The sequence below is a fragment of the Pezoporus occidentalis genome, unplaced genomic scaffold (genome assembly GCF_034315485.1).
Source record: "Pezoporus occidentalis ecotype Australia unplaced genomic scaffold, CSIRO_AGI_Poc_V1 ctg15, whole genome shotgun sequence".
NCBI lineage: Eukaryota > Metazoa > Chordata > Aves > Psittaciformes > Psittacidae > Pezoporus > Pezoporus occidentalis.
In genome coordinates, this window is record NW_026913316.1 from 3,887,147 (window position 1) to 3,907,059 (window position 19,913).

The 19,913-nt window shown below is 38.9% G+C and overlaps 1 protein-coding gene across 8 annotated transcripts in view; it reads right to left on the bottom strand.

The window, feature by feature from the left end:
* The window catches only part of TENT4A (terminal nucleotidyltransferase 4A), a 60,354-nt gene that overhangs the window by 28,882 nt on the left and 11,559 nt on the right, over nt 1-19,913 (bottom strand). For 6 of the 8 annotated variants that reach the window (XM_062610866.1, XM_062610869.1, XM_062610865.1 and 3 more), the window contains exons 2-8: nt 16,077-16,200; nt 14,512-14,558; nt 11,315-11,435; nt 10,204-10,311; nt 9,375-9,503; nt 8,156-8,369; nt 1,572-1,698 (exon numbers count right to left, since the gene is read on the bottom strand). In XM_062610866.1, the coding sequence (XP_062466850.1) occupies nt 1,572-1,698; nt 8,156-8,369; nt 9,375-9,503; nt 10,204-10,311; nt 11,315-11,435; nt 14,512-14,558; nt 16,077-16,200 (870 nt within the window). The remainder of the gene's footprint in view (nt 1-1,571; nt 1,699-8,155; nt 8,370-9,374; nt 9,504-10,203; nt 10,312-11,314; nt 11,436-14,511; nt 14,559-16,076; nt 16,201-19,913) is intronic. The other 2 variants (XM_062610870.1, XM_062610867.1) reach the window with 2 other exon arrangements.

A 19,913-nucleotide genomic window follows, 5' to 3' on the forward strand; every position in this document is an offset into this window, starting at 1 on the left:
ACTCCCTTTTGTGGGGAGAGACAGAACAGCAGCCACTGGCATGACGAGTTCCAAGACTTAGACATCACTGGCACAGACAGCCCAGAAGTGGCAGACAGGTCAGATGTACAACACCTGAACACTATTTGTGGGACTTCTTCCTAGGTTTGAAGTTGTGAAAAATTCAAACATTTTCCTAAATACAGCAAGAAGTGTACATGTCATCAACATGTGCACTTCACATCTGAGGCTTCCATTAAATGCATTTTACAAATATGCTTTTTGACGTCTGTAATAAACACAAGTATCTCACAAGAGGATAACTACATCATTCAGAGAACCACAGAGAAGTTAATGAAGGCCAGGACCCAAGACACAAGCAAAGCTTTAGGAATCCCTAAGTTGTCCTACCTATATGAAAGAAGTTTCATTCAGTACCAAGAATTGTCATCGAGTACACATTTAACAGATATACCTTTTACCTGTCTTAGAACAGCAGTCTCAAATGCGTGTAACACTATGTATAACTCTATCTCCATCACAGGCACAAGTGCAATTTCAATCTTTGTGAATGCAATATCACAGAAAACTTGGAGATTCATGGGCACTATTAGAATACTGCCAGTTTTAAATCCACAAGTGAAAGACTGAATCCACTTTGTGGTAAACCTACTATAGGAGAACTGTTTTGCCTTCCAATGACATTAACGCCCTGGGAGTTAACAGCTTGACTAGACCTTGGAATTGTATCTAGATGGTTTATGTGACTTGTTACATCCATCCCTCCCTGCAATTAGCTGGGGAGCTCAAAGCCACTGGGATTCTAGGGAAGTCTCAGGAAACAGACATCCTCTGATCTAGTCCCAGTTTGTACTGAGAGTTAGTGTACCAGATGCTAGAGCAGATGGAATGCAAATGCAACATGGCTGACACACCTTCGTTTTCTTTCTCCTCCTCCTTTCAAAAAAAAGGAAAACTTGCAAATGTTGAGAGCTGAGACAGTACTAGCTGTACAGCGTTTCTATGAAAGACATTAAGAACTGCATTAAAAACAGCATGTTTAGAAGTATGCTGCTTTTAATGGCAGTTCTGACATTATGGCCAAACTGAACTGATTCTTCTCAAAGCTTAATTACATATTGAGCCTTTTAAAACAGCTTATGGGAGCATGTATTAAAGAACGAGAGAAACTTCTAACCCTGTCTAGTTTTGTGTCTAAACAAGGAACCTGACCACGCACATTTCTTTCTGCCATAGTACAGACATTCATCATTCCAAACATGAAACCAGCAGACCTTCTTTTGAAACACTTTACACAGAATATTTGAAGAAAGACCAATTATCTTCTGGATCCCTTCCACACTAAGAGAACCTCACATTAGACACATCTTGGGTTTTGTCAGCCTGTCTTAATTTCAGTGCTGCACACTGAGGTATTACACCACTCTTACACCACTGGGCAGCCTGAATTCCTGGGCAGATTTCAATACAGCCACAGTTAAAGAATAACAATATTACTTTTATTGATTTAGACCCAAACATTCCTAATTGATTATACAGACAAATGGATATTCAAAAAGTGGACTAATTACCTCTCAGAATCTCTATTTGGATATGATCTTGCAAGTGGTGATACTGCATGGCTAAGAACAATGTAGGCATAATCAAAAACTTGTTTCACTTGCATGGCACCATAAGAACTTCTGCCAACGTCGTTTCCTGAAATAATGTGACAGTCATCAGATCATCTTTTTTTAATATCAGTAACCAGAAAATTATTCATACTTACAGCTCAGAAACCTTAACAATACAGCTTAACTCTGCTTAAACTGGTTAGTCCATCCTACTCACATGAGGAACAACTAAACATGCCTGTCTCAATAAAAGAAGCTAACCTTATGAATGACACTTAATATTATGCATTCAATTTACCACTTTCAAAATACCGGTGTACCAGTGCCTGAAAGAAACAGAAAATACAGACCAGCTTAAAGTTCTTAGAGCTGTCTTTTAAGAGGGAATCTACCAAGTTTAAAGCATCATGTCACACTTACCAGTAGAGTTTCTGCAGGCCAAATTCAGCTTAAAATTCCACTTGTGCAACCACATTATCTTCATATGGCCAGGTATACTTACATCATCAACCCCCACTTAACCTTATCAAAATGAGACTGATAAACCAGCTCATACAGATAATTTAGCTCCACAGGATAAACCAGTTTGTCTAATCTATCATAGAGGACTCCAGAAGTTAGTATGAAATTGTATTTTGATGAAGTTAGTGGCACTTCTTGGTTGCCCCTCTTTAAGCATGAAGGACATTTATAGCAGAACTCCTTCCGAATCCAGTGTCATGTGTGAGGAACTGCAGAATTTAACAACATGTCAAAGATTCTATATCAGTGACAATGTACAAGCATCAGTCTCCCATTTAGCACCCAGAAAGATCTTGCTATTTCTAGCAAGAAGAAACATTTTGGTTTTTTTTCTGTAGATATATTTGGCACCAGACACCAAAGGTTCACTGTCACCACTCAATTTAAGAAACAGGATGAAAACTTCCTTCAAATTGCATGTATAAAATATAGACTAGATCTTGAGTGGGTAGAAAGCTGCTTACAGTAAAAGGTTCCCTTATTCAAGCATCATTTAGAATGATGTTTGAAATGCTGTAAGAACACTGAAAAGGAATGAACCACTGAACATGTTTATTTAAAGCTTGAAAATCAGATCAGAGCCCATGAACAGGGTTTAACGAAAAATCTGCTTTGACAATTGATGAGTAAAAGACAGACTCTATCCTTCACAGGACCAAATCCAATGAGGCTGAATTTGACTTTACAGGACCCCTTCACTTGCTGAAGTATTTTCTCCACCAAGCCATTATAGATAAATGTATTGAGGTCTGCCATCCAGGGGAAAAATAAAATAGCCTTGGCTATACTGCTTGAAAATACATCTTAGTCCTTCAAGATTCTCCAACGATGCCACTTTAAAAGCATAATCAAAGAAAACAGACAGGGAAAATCAGAGCATGTGAGGAACACAATTTCCTCAGTCATTTATAAGGTAAAATAAAAAATTATCAGGAAATATTTCCTGTTCACTGAAATAACTATCTTGCTCTGAATGCACTGCTGCAGTATCCAGTGGTTACTAAGATCAAAATTACAAAAGGCTTTCTAAGTGGCATATCTGCAATTGGACTGTCCTGAAGTAGAAAACAATGTGGGCCTAGGACAGCAAGGAAGAAACACATCGTGGTTAAATTCAGAGCTGCACTACAAAGCAGCAGACAGCTTCACAAACGACTTTGTCCAAAGGCAGCTGAATAGAGACCAAGGTATTGCAGGGGCCAAGAAATTAGAACACAAAAATGTTAATGCGACTGGAAAAACAATTATTAATTCAGTACAGATTTTCCAGGGTCAGGACACATCGTTGTGTCCTACAACGCCACCTTTCACATAATGACATGCTAAACATATACACAAGACAGAACTAAATTGAGAAGCAATACAGGTATGGAATATATAGAAGTGGTTAAACACGCACAATTGCACCTACAATTGAATTCAAGTCCATCTAAAGTTGGACTCAATGATCTTAAGGTCTTTTTCCAACCTAAATGATTCTATAAATTCACATAACAGGAATTCAAGAATGCATACCCAATCTGGTGCCAAGGCAGCTACATTTGATATGCATCTTGCATGGTGTTAAACCAAAATGAAGACATTGCTGCTACAAACTGGCAGATACTCCTTTCATCAGTTGTTGCCACCTCCACTGTCATGCCAGCAAAAGAAATCATAAGCCTTCCCTAATCCACTTACAGCAAACTCAGGCAGTTTAGTTTAAACCACCAATGAAGTTGTGTATGAGTCTTGACCGAAGCAGGTTTGAGAACAGAGGAAGGATAGCTCACGCCATAGCATGCCTAGGTTCCCGGATTGCCTCATTCTGCACCTGTAATTAGTTCATAAACATATCTGAATAAACATATCTTATTCAATTATATAATCTGCAGAGCTTCTGACTTGCACTGCAGCTGAAAAGCAGGTACAGAAGCCAGAGCTACTACACAGGCTACTGTGAACTGTGCCAGCCATGTCTGTACAAAGCTGCCCCTACCCAATCCAGAAAGCAACAGACTGGAAGAAGCCAGGAGGCCACATAATTGCATTTGCTGCCCTGAATAGATTTTCCTCTGAGAAATCCTTCTCATTAGTAGATCACATCTTACATACCTGAGCATCCTTCTTTTGACACAGTCTACAGACCAATTAGTTAAAGCACATAACCCAAACGCTCTCATTCTTAAAAAAAAAAGAAATAAAATCACTCAGACCTCATTATCCGATACATCAGTAGGTAATGACAGTGTGTGATTTCATGTATAATTCAATCCTCATTCTTTCATACAAAGTCTTCATCCCTAAAGGAGCATGTCTAAGATTTCTATCACTCACTATCAGTATTACCACCCTGTCAGGCAGCCTTTCATTACCTGAAGCAGTTTTAAGAATGTGGCCTGAAAAGGTACAGGTAAGACCATGAGCTAGTATTGAAGCAGATCCCTTTATGTTATTATCTAGTAAATACTTCTTGCAACATTCAGCGTTAAAGGGGCTCTTTCAGACACTAACTTTAATGCATTTGTGCATTTTAATAAATATATTTTATATACACATATTTGTAGGTTCTAATGATAAATACCACATATTCAAAAGCTACAGTGAACAATTTTGGGCAGCCACTGAGGCTAGATCAGATAATCCCAATAGTTGCTGCCAATCTCAAATCTAATTACTTCATGTATTTATGAGCTATCAAAACATAAAGCAAGCAACATGAAGCATAATCAGTGTTGCAAATTAGTCTGTTTTCAAAGAAAAGACACTGAATTTAAGGTTTAGAACTTTTGTGCATGATCATAGTTCAAAATGAAGAACAACCTTTCTCATGAAGGGAGCAGGTGGAACTCCAAGTCATAAACTGCGATTTAGTTACTCTTGCCACTTCCAATCTGAATCAAGATCAAATTCATTCCTGTTCTGAGCATAAGAAATGACTTAAGGACCTTGATAATGATCTGATTCACCAAGGCTTATTATAAAATAATAAACTTCGCTAACAATCTGCTCAATGAATGCCAAGTTTGTTTTACAACCATAGATTAAAGATATCTCACCTGCAACCAGAGTCATGTGTTCTAAGACATGATACTGCAAGACCAACTCTGCACAAACCTCTTCTAGGATGGCATCATCTACCCTGCTCCAGCATGTTCCTGTGAACATATTTCTGAGTGTCTGGCTTTACAGTTCTCTAAATGAATGCTCTCACTTTTCATACATCAAAGAAAGGATAATTACCGGGATAAACTGAAATTATGTCAACTAGAAGATGTTTATATAAACTCCCTTCTTTGGATGATGATGAGAGATTTTCCTCTCATTACCCTCTCCTAGGACTCTACCGCAAGACGAAGAACGTTGGGCTATCTATGAAGATCAAGAGATCAAGTATAAACCACCACTTAACGCATCACAAACTAGATTAGCCCGACATCCCAAATCCGGATTTCAGTACACTTCCCACTTTTAAGCGTAGACCCTCAACATATTTATTGAAATATTGGTTCTCAAACCATCCTAATTAGTATTTGAGAATTTCAGAGGAAACTCTACAGCACCCAGGACAATCAGCAAAACCCACTATGACCAAAACAACACAACAGACTGATGCCTGTTCCTTCCAAATCTAGGAACTAACAGAAGGTACTGAGCAGGTAGAATTGAAGTATCATACCCTTCTGATTACATCATTTATCTGTTAGCCAGACATCACCTTTTCACACAAAGAAAATACATTTCCTCCAATTTAAAGAGCTAATCCCATTGAATTTAATCCTGTTCCCTAAAAGAATATCTAAAGCTATTCTTACGAGTTATACCTTTCAGCATCCTACTACTGAACTAGTACATACACTCACAGAGGGAATTTTACACTACTTGGATAATCTCGAGACATTGATTTTTTTATTTTCAACCCTATACTTTTTGGCTGATGCCTGGATTAAGGAGTCACCTTTCAAAGTCTTCTTCCAAGCAGCTGCAATGAGGGTAAAGAAGGACAGCAAAAAAAGATTTAAAACTTATGCGTACAGTGCAAAAAGGTTTGAAGGGAAAAAAATTACAGAATCTTATTCACACTTTAATAAAGAACTATCTGTGTCCACTCTTTAACAAAATACTTGTTCCCACCTCCTGGCACTGACCCTTACGACACTGAGTGGGTCTGACCACAAGCTAATCAAGTAGAGATGACTACTTGTCATCTGTGCAAAGACCTAAAGCAACAGAAAAGTTTTTTGTACTGGGACACAAGCAGTAATAGAACTAAACTAATTAGCAGAATTCTAGACATTATCTCCATACACTTGACAGGTACTTTTAGATACTATAGGAATATGCGATTTAAGTCTAGATCTGAGGAGGCTGTATTCCTCTGATTCAAAGAGCCATCCTGTATGTTCTATGTAATTTTCCTCTTAGTTCCATAAGGCAAGTTCTGAAGCTCTGTGGTAGCTGCCAGAAAATATCCCTACAGGACACAGTAGTCAAATAACATCAAACTATTGTTAGCTTTCATTTCCCTTGCCAAAACTTCCTATCCTGTAAAAATTACATTATCTCAGCCCATATAACCTCATCTAAAATTTAACTCTTACCAGCTCTTTGACAGACAGATGTCTTATAAACTATAGTTCTTTACTTCTGCAAGATTTATACTACAATTAGTTCAGAGCCCATACCGGATTTATAACTTTTTTTTCTTCTCTGAAGAGTCAAAGAGAAGCAAAAATTCCAAAGCACTATTAGCGGTGATTAAAACATTGTGCAGCATATGTAATTTCTTCTCTTTTACTCCTCAGCAGATAGGAAGAACAGAACTGGAAGACAGTAAATGTTTCTGACTATAAAGAAATGCAGCTCATGCTGCTGTTCACATGGATCTGCTGGCAAGCTACTGAAGGAAATCTCAATAACACAGTGAAAGTTCTACAAATGCTGTCTCATGCCTGGCCAAATGAAAGAGTCATGATGGGACACAAACACATGGCTAAAAACATATCAGAGATGTGGTTAGGCAAATGAGTAGATTAGCTTGAAACCTGTTCTACAGAACTATGAGCATTCAGCCTATTGAATATTTATAGAAAGGTGCCAGACTTCAGCTCCTGATCCATGGTATTTGCTTTAAAAGTGCTGTACATAAGCAGTCTACCCACAAGATGTGACAGTATGGAGTTTGAGTGCCAATTACATTCCAGAAATACTGATGCTGAAGTCCAAATTAACTGAAAATTGACTTGTTAAAAAGCTGTTTTGGAATTTCAGTTACTTGTGACAGTCTAAATAGAATCCAAACTGAGTACTATAACATTGGACTTTTTTTTTTTCAGGAGGTCAGCCAAAGTTAATCTTGATTACTTTGAAGATTACCAAATGAAAACCAGATCTTAAAGAAAAAAAAATTAAGTTACTTTCAAAAGTACATGCAAATATAACTGGCATTCCCTGAAGGTCCCTGTGCAGCACAGAAGTCAGTTATGCAAGCCACTCTTCACACCAACACCATAGTAAAGCTGGTCCCTTGCTACACATTCATGGATATACACACGTTTCAGTGCAGTCTTTACTGCACCACACTGCAGGACACATACCTCATCTGGGGCATTCCTTTCCCATATGTTATAATATATTTGAGGTATGGCAACACAGACTGTGGGCAGAAAAAGCTACACCCTCCACTCTCATTCTCTCATAAAGAATAACAAAGTTGTTCCTACTAGCAAACCCTCTTTTAGGATTTCCTGAACATCTTTCTTTCACTACCCCTCAGAACTACTTAGAGAATCTTATTATACACTCAACAGTTCTGAATTTCCAATGCATTATGTAGCTGCACTGTTTGAATGCAATCCAATTTACTCAGGCAATGCATCTTGGGAGACTTCAGGTCCTTATTCCTTAGCCCATCTTCACAATTGTACCTTGACATCAGCATCAGTCTCTTCTCTGTGCAGCACACTTTAGAGACTTTAACACAAGCTGAGAGAGCACAAGTTGAGCCAAAGCTCCAGAATATTGCAAGTGTACAATCTTACCAGGCAGGAGAGGATCTTCAATACATAGCATGGATGGTCTGTATCCATTAGTCATGACTTTCATTATTTCTTCTTTGGCAATATAGGCACCTCCATTTTTTATTCTAATACCAGTTTTCAAGTAGTTAAAATTCCTTCCATAGAGTTCAAAAAATTCTATCAGAAGCATTCCAAGGTTTTCATCAGCTCTTCTGGCATCAATTCTTGGATGCAGCTGTGACAGAGCAGTTGTTAATTATTAAAAATTAATGCTTTTCAGACCACAACACAGTGCAATAAAAAGCTCTCATTTAAACAGCTGAGTATAAATGCTTTACACAAGCCCGAATTGAGTCATTCTTCACCTACTTAAACTACCAAGAGGGGGCAGCACTTCAGTAGCACCCGGAAGACAACTCCTTCCCTCCTCTTCCAGCTTTCTGAGGCTTAGTAAGTTCTTTTCCCTAAGCCAAAAGCAATAAAGTACTGCAAACTACATTACAGCTTAATTAGTAACAGAGTAATGCCTGCTTCTTCCCAGAAAACCCATCGCCAATGTTTTCAAAAGTAGTGGGGGGCTCTATTTACCCTAACTAAAATACAATTTTTACCTCAACCTCCCCATATTATATATGGTAAGTAAAAATTATAGTAATATTTCAATTAATCATTAACAGCGGCAAAATATGGAGGTTTTTCCATTATCACAGCATGAGAGATACTAACATTGCACCTCATCATACACAAATTTTACTGTCACAAAAATATACTAGAAGATGCTATAACTCATTAGCTATTTCATTAGTTTCCTACAATATTTGTCAGTATGTCAAAACCAAACCAACATGTAATTAAAAACAACTTGACTTATTTCAGAATTTTAATAAACACTGAAATCAACTACTCTATCAGTCTAAGAAGCAACTTAAACTGCACCCTGGAAGACTTACAAAACACCAGTAATGATTCAGGCACTGGAATAGGCTGCCCAGGACAGCAGCATAATCCAAATCACAGGCCCTGATATAAAAAGCAATGCACAGCCTCTGCTTTTTTGCAAGGCTCCTGCTGCTGCTTCAGTTCAATTCTGTAGTCCATAGGAGCTGCCAATGAACAAATACCTAGAACCGTAACAGTAAAGCTGTGCATTGCTAGGGGAGTCTAAAGAACCAGCACCATAACAGGACATAAGTACATACACCAAAATATTTTAAAGAACACAAACAAGGAACAGACTTACCTGCAGGAAACTAATTGCCATTAAAATTAGGCTGTAAGAGCTAATTCCACCTGTAAAAACTTCATTCAAGTCCCTCTGAAGGAGGAACTGTTTTAATACTAAAATCAAGTAAGGCAGCAAAGAATATTTCTGCAAAGCAAAGTAAGTCTTATCAGTGACAGTGTCAACTTTCTGAAACAAAGAACAAACTACACAATCTCAACACAATAAGAATCTTCTCATACAAAAATGTTATTCAGTGGTGTGCTATAAAGTGTTTCCACTGGAAGAACTGAAACATGCCTTTTTTTAGTCTACGAACAGAAGGCTAACTTCAACTCTTATTTGATCAAACAGCTTACGTATCAGATTGGTACCCACCCCCAAACAGGAAGACTTTCACATCCTCCTTTGAATGCCAGTGTCACTCATTATAGTCAAAGCTTTCTATCTAAACCATACTGTTACTGCAGAGCATGAAAAGTAAACTTGATTTTAAGTAGGTAACTGCAGAAGAATTGATTTTAAATATGTAACTACAGAAGAATAATCAAGCATCACAAATTCAAGGTAAACAAAATTTCAGACTTGTAAAGTTTAGTACCTATCTGTAGATCTAACCATGACTGCATAGTCCCTTCAGTGCACAGGTTTATCCACACAAACACCTAGCACTCAAAGGCAACACTAAACAGACACCAGCAGAAAATCAATTAAAATATCCATGTTAAATTAAGTGTTTATAGTCTTCAGTAATCAGCTTTCAAAAGTCTAAGCCATATCGAGAAAGGTTAGCTGAGCATCTAGCACAACCCTGCAAGTAGTATAACATCCATTACACGGCTGATACCTTCATGTATTCCTTAATAAATCGAGCTGCCTTCACACCAGTTTCTACATTAAAACTGATGTCAACTTTCACTTCTGTCTCCTGGTCAGTAAGTTTTATTATTGGTACCTGAAAAGATTAAAATAAGGTTTTATGAATACCCAGAATGCAATACTAGTGCTGTTCTCTAGCTTATTTACTTAAGACACAAGGATACTATCAGTTCAAATGAATACAACTATCAAGCTAAAAAAAATACGGTTTTGAGAAAAGATAATAATCCATTTGATGAAAAGCAAATGCTTCTTAGTGAGGTGATTAAAAACACAGGCGTATAGGTTCACATTAACTTCTCATCACTCATGTACTTTCCTGTAATTATTACATATCTGTCTCCATAGCTGCAATGTCAGTGTTTTGTAGGACAACCAAATTTATTTAATGACTCACTGTTGTTAATAGGAGACATTCTACACTCATAACCTGTGGAAACTGCATTCATCTGACCCAACACTGCACCATTCACTTGCTAAACTGATAGAAGACTACCCAAGCAGAAAAAAATAAAGCACTGTCTCTTGGTTTGTCAAGCTGCACTGGTTCACTGCAGAGTCAAACCAAAGCCAAACTGGATAAAAGCAAAGCAGGAATAGCAATACTTCCTCTTTTGGCAGCAATGAATTATTATGGAACTACCAGTACTGTAGTTCAGTCTCAGTCTCACATCACCTCCACCTTGCGTACAGTTATCCCACAAAATTATCTTCAGTCATAGCCTAAACATCAGCTGATAACATCTATTTTAACTCTGAAATGGAAACAAAAAAAAAAAAAAAAAAAAACAAGCAAAAAAAACCACAAAAAAAACAAAACCCCAAAACAAACAACCAAAAGAAAACAAAAGCAGCATAGCACCATTTCACAACAACTGCAGAGGTACAGCCTTCCAGCAAATACAGTACACTGCATGCTATTGTTAAGCACAGATTCTACCAAAATCTTGCACAGACAGAGCAAAACATTGTACTTAAGGCAATATAAGTTGCTTCACGAATTAAGAACACTATTTATCACCAACATCTTAAGGGGTCTGAAAACTCTTCAGTTCAGTATTCCAAAGACTATCACTTACCGTAGCTTTATCAAGTACTTTAATGGAATATGGCTCAGCCACATTGTGTTTTCTTAGTGCTTGCTCCAGCAGCTGTAAAGGTGGCCGTTCCCATTTTCCAAAAACAACTAGATCAATATCACTAGACAAAAGGAACACAACATGAGATCCATTAAGTCTAAAACATAATAATCCGCAAAAAAAAAAAAAGGCACTCTATGCCTTGCAAGTCCTCCAGCGTGACCATTTTGCAACTTTTAACCTAGATTCCCAATAAAATGCTTGTAGGAATGCTAAAGAGATGGCCTAATGTGCTTTAAGACCCAAAGCAGTATTCTAGTTTCTTGCTTCCAGTTCTCTGCCGAGTTCTTTATCCTCCTCTTCCTTTTGCCTTTTTTCCTCCTTCCCCTCTGACTTCCACACCCCAATCCTTCCCTCGTGTCCCAGTGTTGACAGGCACAATAATAATCCAAACAATTTTAGTGATTGTTATTCATAAAAGTGGAATGTCCAGTGCTTTCCTAAGCAAAATTTTAAATGATATAAAGACAACATAACCTTTAAGACACAGCTTATGTTTGAATTTGAGATCCTCAGGGCAGTGAGAAGAGCGTGCAGCAAGCTCACTGCCCTGGACTTCAAAAGAGCAGACTTTGGCCTCTTCAGGAACCTGCTTAGTAAGGTTCCATGGGATATAGCCCTAGAGGGCAGGGGGGCCCAAGACTCTTGGTTGATATTCAAGGATCACCTGCTAGAAGCTCAGGAGAGTTGCATCCCAACTAGAAGGAAGTGCAGCAGGAGGGCCAGGAGACCTCCTTGGATGGATAAGGAGCTCCTGAGGAAAATTCAAATTGAAAAAGAGGCTTATAAAAAGTAGAAGCAAGGACAGGTGTCATGGGAAGAGTACAGGGATGCTGTCTGGGAAGCTAGGGACCAGGTTAGCAAAGCTAAGGCCCAGTTAGAATTAAACTTGGCAAGGGATATTAAGGATAACAGGAAGGGATTCTACAGGTACACAGCAAATAAAAAACACACTAGGGAGAATGTAGGCCCCCTCAGGAAGCTCTCGGGAGAACTAGATACACAGGATTTGGAGAAGGCTGAGGTTCTGAATGACTTCTTTGCCTTGGTCTTCACTGGCAAAGGCTCTGACCAAACCACCCAAGTCTTGGAAGGCAGATGCAGGGACTGTGAGAATGAAGACCTTGGGTCCACTATAGGAGAGGAACTGGTTAGAGATCATCTTAAAAATCTGAACGTTCATCTGGGACCTGATGAAATCCATCCGTGGGTCCTGAAGGAGCTGGCAAATGAAGTTGCGAAGCCGCTGGCCATCATATTTGAGAAATCATGGCAGTCAGGTGAAGTTCCCGACGACTGGAAAAAGGGAAATATAACCCCCATTTTCAAGAAGGGGAAAATGGATGACCCGGGGAATTACAGACCAGTCAGTCTCACCTCTGTGCCTGGCAAAATCTTGGAGCAGATTCTCCTGGAAGGCATGCTAAGGCACAGGAAAAACAACAAGGTGCTTGGTGACAGCCAGCATGGCTTCATTAAGGGGAAATCCTGCCTGACCCATCTGGTGGCCTTCTATGATGGGGCTATGGAACTGATGTACAGGGGTAGAGCAGTTGATGTCATCTACCTGGACTTGTGTAAAGCGTTTGACACTGTCCCACATGACATCCTTGTCTCTAAATTGGAGAGACATCAACTTGAGAGGTGAACCACTCAGCGGATAAGAACTGGCTGGATGGCCGCACACAAAGAGTCGTGGTCAATGGCTCAATGTCCGGCTGGAGACCAGTAACGAGTGGTGTCCCTCAGGGATCAGTGTTGGGACTGGTCTTGTTCAATATCTTTGTTGCTGACATGGACAGTGGGACTGAGTGCGCCCTCAGCAAGTTTACTGATGACACCAAGCTGTGTGGTTCAGTTGATACCCTGGAGGGAAGGAATGCCATCCAGAGGGACCTTGACATGCTTGTGAGGTGGGCTGATGCCAACCGCATGAAGTTTAACCATACCAAGTGCAAGGTCCTACATCTGGGTCGGAGAAATCCCAGGCACAGCTACAGGCTGGGCAGAGAAGAGATTCAGAGCAGCCCTGTGGAGAAAGACTTGAGGGTGTTGGTTGATGAGAAAATGAACACAAGCAGGCAGTGTGCGCTCGCAGCCCAGAAAACCAACCATATCCTGGGCTGCATCAAAAGAAGCGTGACCAGCAGGTCAAAGGAGGTGATCCTGCCCCTCTACTCTGCTCTTGTGAGACCTCACTTGGGAGTATTGTGCGCAGTTCTGGTGTCCTCAACATAAAAAGGACATGAAACTGTTGGAACAAGTCCAGAGGAGGACCACGAGGATGATCAGGGGACTGGAGCACCTCCCGTATGAAGACAGGCTGAGAAACTTGGGGCTGGTCAGCCTGGAGAAGAGAAGGCTGCATGGACCTCATAGCAGCCCTCCAGTATCTGAAGGGGGCCTATAGGGATGCTGGGGAGGGACACTTCATTAGGGACTGTAGTGATAGCACAAGGGGTAATGGGTTAAAACTTAAACAGGGGAAGTTTAGATTGGATACAAGGAAGAAATTCTTTACTGTTAGGGTGGTGAGGCACTGGAATGGGTTGCCCAGGGAGGTTTAAGACCAGGTTGGACGAAGCCTTGGGTGATATGGTTTAGTGTGAGGTGTCCCTGCCCATGGCACGGGGGTTGGAACTAGATGATCTTAAGGTCCTTTCGAACCCTAACTATTCTATGATTCTATACACCCACCTATTGAACCACTAAGTAATACAAAACACTGAATTGAGACATTTTAGAAATTTTGTTCTCAAAAATATGGGAAAACAACTGTGATGACTCTTGTAACTTTGCACACTAACTCTGTGGTGACAGTCAGTAATTCACCTTTTTTAACACAATCTTTACATAGGAAACACTGAACATTCGATTTCACTATCTTGAAAACAAAGACTAACCCCAGACACAAGGAAGTAAAGGTAATTCACCTAAGAGTCAGTAAGTATCTAGAGAAGTACAATGATATACCAAATACTTGAAATTCTAAGTTAAAAAACTCTTCCCCTTGTAACATGGGACATTAGGTAAAAAAATTTACTGGAAGTTTGACAGGTTTACACATTCCAGTCTGAATTCTCCTTTGAAATTTACCATTATTCTAAACGACAATCTTTATATAAAGTATTACTTACCTGGTTGGAAGATAAAGCCCTGTACTAAAGCTGCCAAATATCTGGACCTGAAAAAAAACCCACACCAGTGAAATAACTTGTAATTATGAATGCTCACTTCATTTCACTCTCACAAGACAAAGATTCTTCTGGACTCATTAAGGATACAGCCCAGCAAAAAGTTATTGAACTTTACTACATACTGTGCGAAACCTGCAGAAATACACTTTCTCTTATAGATGCAACTTTAGAGGATTGATTTTTAACATGAAATGACAACCAATCCTGCTAGCAGCAGAGCACAATCTTTTGAAACAACTTTTTGCTATTTATTTCCATTTTGATGTCAGTATAGGCTGCTACAAATTTCCTTCCCCCACACGTCCTTCTTTCCTCCTAGGGCAGCTTTACTGAAATTGGAAGAGTGCAAGGGGAACATTTTTTCCAAATTTTTAGGTTTCAAAACACCAAATGCATCTAAAACATACGATTCAGATAAACAGGAATACTGCAGATTTTACTGCAAGGACGGTTATGAAATTGTGGCAAGTGTCTGTGTGTGGAAAAGAAAGCACGCTGAAGGGACATTCATGGCCCACATCAAATGCTTTGGTATGCTTCTAATGAGGAGAACTGAGACATTCTTCTCCCTCCGCTACAGCAGAGCACGATTTACAAGTTCACTTCTTTGAAATTACCTATGAAAAGGTTGGGCAACACCAGCCCATTTCACTGTTTCTCTCTGTTCCCACAAGCTAGAAAAATGTTATCACTAAGGAAAAATCACAGATAAAGATGCAGCAGAGAAGCTTTTCTGTATCTTTAGCTCAGCACTGTGGCCACAGCCCTCACTTTTCATCACTGAAGGCTATAAAATCACAATTTTTCTGTGATTTTTTTCTGAAGGCTATAAAATCCCAATGTTTCTGCCGCTTCACAACATTACTATCTGGTAATCAGAAAGGTGATGCTATAGATACACTTTACACTACTTCCATATGTTTTTTGTCTAGGAGAAACTTACTGTTTAGGCAATAAAGGGCTTGAAAATACAGCAACTTCAGCTGCAATGTAGCTCAGGAAGTCAAGTTCACACTAAAGCAGAGTTAAAGTAATTTACTGAATGTCAAATTTATGACGAGTACCAAAAAAAATAAAAATCTGGGTGTTTTAACCATTTTCTTGTAAAATATTTATATTTACAAATATCCAGAGCCAGGACTCCTTGCAGAAACAGATACATAGGAAGGCAGTTTAATATTAAGTTATACTGTGACAATCAATTTAATAAGCTTTTACTTTAAAAAATGCACTTCTTAAAGTGGAAATTTCTTCACATCTGTGGCTCTCAAAATGAAAAATAAAATTATCAGTAGCCTTCATTAACCTTACATCTAGGTTTTAAATTTCCTCCATTTTTTTAAATGAACTGCAAAGTACTGAAAGAGCTGTGATACTAAGTCAACTGCCTTAAGTTTGAAGCCTTATCGGTTCAATTCTAAACCACAGAAAGATAATAGCAAGGTTAAGTGAACAGGGCTCTATAATTTACCAGAGAAGCAAATCACCACTTAAATTACACTCACATCAGCTGTCGGCCAAAGATCTTTGATGACAGTTTCTATCCTTTTCACCACTTCTCTTCTCATAGCTGCTTCTTCAGGACGAGGGGACATGAAGTCATAGAAGTCAATTATTTCTTCGTGTAGTCTAAAGGAGAAAGTAGTATCAGTTATAATGACAAGTTAGCTATCGCAGTAAACTGCAACAAAAACAAACTATAGGCATTATTTAGTATCATCATTTAACCAAAACATGCAGTACTTTCAAGGAATATGAAAGCCTAAGTGATGTGGCATTCACATAGGTAATTGGAGGGTCTGGGATCTGGGATTTGGGACAGGTGTATTCATACTTGATTTTTATGGCAGCACCTCACAGCAACCTAAGCAATACCTACACACCAGCCCTCATCACTTTACCTAAATACCAAAGATGTCAAAAGCCACAGGATGCAAACACTAGTAGACATTTACTGACCTTCTTAGTGGCTCAACAGTGAAGGTCATATTCAATTCCTGATTCCCAAAGATTACTTTCTTAAAAAGAAAAAAGTAAAACAACAAAAAAAATAAAGCATAGTCTTAAAAACTATACAATGATCCAAATGTGAAGCAGCACAAGAACCATTAAAATCTTCAAGTGGGTTTATTTTCAGGGGTTATTACTCCTGTGTATGTGGAAGTTTACACAGACTTGCAAACAGGCCACAGGCACTGAGTTTTTGTAGAGGGTGATAAAAGGGGGACATTTGAGTGTTCCCTGATGCAAAAATACCCACTTCAACAGACAGGGATTCCTTTGACCACTCAAGCCCTTTGTTAGCAATTCATTTATATAGGAAGCAACCTTCCAACTGATCTACTCAAAGTGTAGAAGTATTAAATGTATCCTCAAGTGGAAAGTACATTAATACCAGTGTTACATGAGGAGTTCTGATACTGGGTTCTTATACACCTGTTAAGTCCACTTATTTCCCATATCCTTGTACCTTAGAACACTCACTGGCAAATCTGAAAGATCAATTTGAATTTTCAGGTGAATATCACGTTTGTTTTCAATGAAAAAGTATCAAGCCATGCCAAACATTCAAGAAACATATAAATTCAATATTGCAGTGAAATACAAATACTGTCCTAAAATAAAAATATCAGGTCAATCCTCAGTTAACATGCTTGGCCTTTCAATGGAAATTTTTATACATCCCTAGTAGAACTCCTAACTCTTCCCCTGAAACTTTTACAACTCATTTTACTAGAGGATTCTCACTATAACAGATACCCTCCAACAGATCAGGTGTCCAATTTTTAAGTGTCAGGATTCCTTTCCATACACAAATAGATTTTAACAGCTAAGCACAACAATATTTCTAAAAAGCATATATACTTAAAATTACTGTTTGCCCTTTCTCTTACCTTAAACTGGGGCTGGATCCACAAGAGAACTTTTAACTACACAGCAGACTTGTCAACTAAGCATGTCACTTCATTGATAATCTATTTGATTTCAAACCTTCAGAGGAAGACAGAAAATACAAACCAAGATGCTCCTATTTTTTGTTTCTAAGAAGTATGCTTTGGGGATTTTTCCCCTTTCCAAGATGACAAGACCAGTGAAGGGAATACCTGAATGCACGCAACAGCAATGGAGCCATTGTCCTGCTTATAAAAATCAGCAGTAGCTGAAAGCAGGAAAAGACAAAGCAGTTATCCAATTCCCTTGCAGCAATCCTTCCAAGCCTCCAGCAATTTCATGTGGCATATTTTAAAGGTGGATCCCACCCATAATGTATATTAGCTCAAAGAGCTCATCTTCCGTTGATTTTTCAAGGTCTTTTTAGACCATTTATGCTTTTGTAATTCATGGCATTCTATGACAATTTAAATACGCATCAGAACTAAGAAGTACTTTAACTGTTGCTGGTTAATGATTTTATCTGATGTTCTTTTTCTTGAGGGAAAGAAAGTTATTGGCAGCTCATCTCCAAGCATAACACTTCTCAGGCTCCTGATTCATATCCACTTGTCTCTATCCACTAGCTCTTTTTCAAGTTAGCAATCCTCATCTGTCTCTCTCTCTATACACAGGAGAAAGTCCGAAGTCTGATCACTGCTGACCTTCTTCAGCTTTTCTGTTGCACCATGTTCTCTGACAGGTGGCCAGAAATGCACAGAGTCAATACAGCATTACACCATTCAGTCCACTTGCTTTCACTTCACTGTTCGTATCTTTGCAAAGATTGCTACTAATGACTAATTTAAGGATATCTGTGCATACAGCTGGCTCTTTCAAAGAAACCATTATCAAAGAGCTTCAAGGTGTTTTCTGAACAATAGCCACGAACATAAAGCCCACCCACTGGGTATATTCAGTCTGAATTACCTTCCTTCAGATTCACGATTCCATATTTACTAGAATTTAATTTTCCCAGCAATTTTATAGCCTAATGAACAACAAACTCCCACTGTGACTGTCTGCAGTCAGCTCCAGCTATTATCCCTTCTATCCTTTTCTCATTCGTTTCTTTCCTCCAGGTGTTTATGAATATATCAGGCAACAGACTCTTGACAAATTCCACTGGTAACACTTCCCTATTATAAAGTATTTTATTCTTTCCTTTGGTTACTTCTAAGCAGTTAACCCATAAGCCCAGCAAACCTGTGACTGTTCAATTTGTACGAAGTCCTCAAAAAAGACACATTCTTCCTGAATCAACCCCATCCAAGCACTCTAGGAGACACAGACATTCCTGAAAATAAATGCATTTACAGTAGCCACCCCATATTAGGGAAGGAGGAGATAGAAGGGATCTCAGTTTCCCTGTGCACTGCAGCCTCCACCATACAGAGTAGTCTTTCAAAAGCAGCCCCTAGTGTGTCAGCAAGGTCAGAAATATAGCAAGCACACAAGCACTCTCACTGCCATGCCCCACTAAGCTTCTGTTCAGATGATTAACACTGCTGCAATTCTCAATCATGTTATGAAAGACTCAAAAAAAGACCACCCACCAACTAGTCTGCATTTCCTTCCCTGATCTACTTCTTAACAAGTCAACTTCATATTTCCTACCTTGCACTGGCAAGGCAGCACTTCATTTAATATTTCAGTTTGCACAGGATAACAGCACAAAAGCTAGATAATCAAAACTCATTTAAAATTCAAACCATACACTGTGGCTTCACAGTTAAATTCATCTGGAATTCTTCAGTGTATGCCACCATACAGAGCTGTACAACAGCTTTCTTTCCACTGATGGACTTAAACACTCCCTACTGAAATTTAAAAAGACAGTTCCCTGGAGTCAAAGAAAGTTCTAGGGAGAAGTCTCAAGCCCTTCTCTGACAAAAAGCAATGCAATTAGTTCACTTAGTTTTTACTACATGATCTAACTTCTCCTGGGTGCCCTTTCATGTCTTTGTATGAGCCCTAGAGACTTGCATGTTTCTTGCTTTCAATGTGAAAGGTTCTCAGGTTTTAACACACTTGGCAAACCTGTTCTCAAATCCTCTGTCTTAACAGACTTCTATTTTGCTTGCTTTCTCCAGTTTTCTAATTCGACAGCTTCTACATCTCAGAGAATACCATCTTCCTGGACTACGTCCATAAGACAATCCATGCTATCTTCACAGTCAGCACATGACCATCTTTAATATATCCTCTTCAAGTACTTCATTCTTTAGGCTACCTCCTCAAGAACCTTCTGAAAACCTGAAATGCTTTTTAAAAATGTACTGTTACTGTAGTTTACATTTTCATAAACACCTCTGCTCAGACAAGGTTACTGAAACACAGTCACAAAAAAGGCAGCTCTGATATACATAAAACAAGGTGCTCTATACTGCTCAGAACTAATCTTAGAGTAA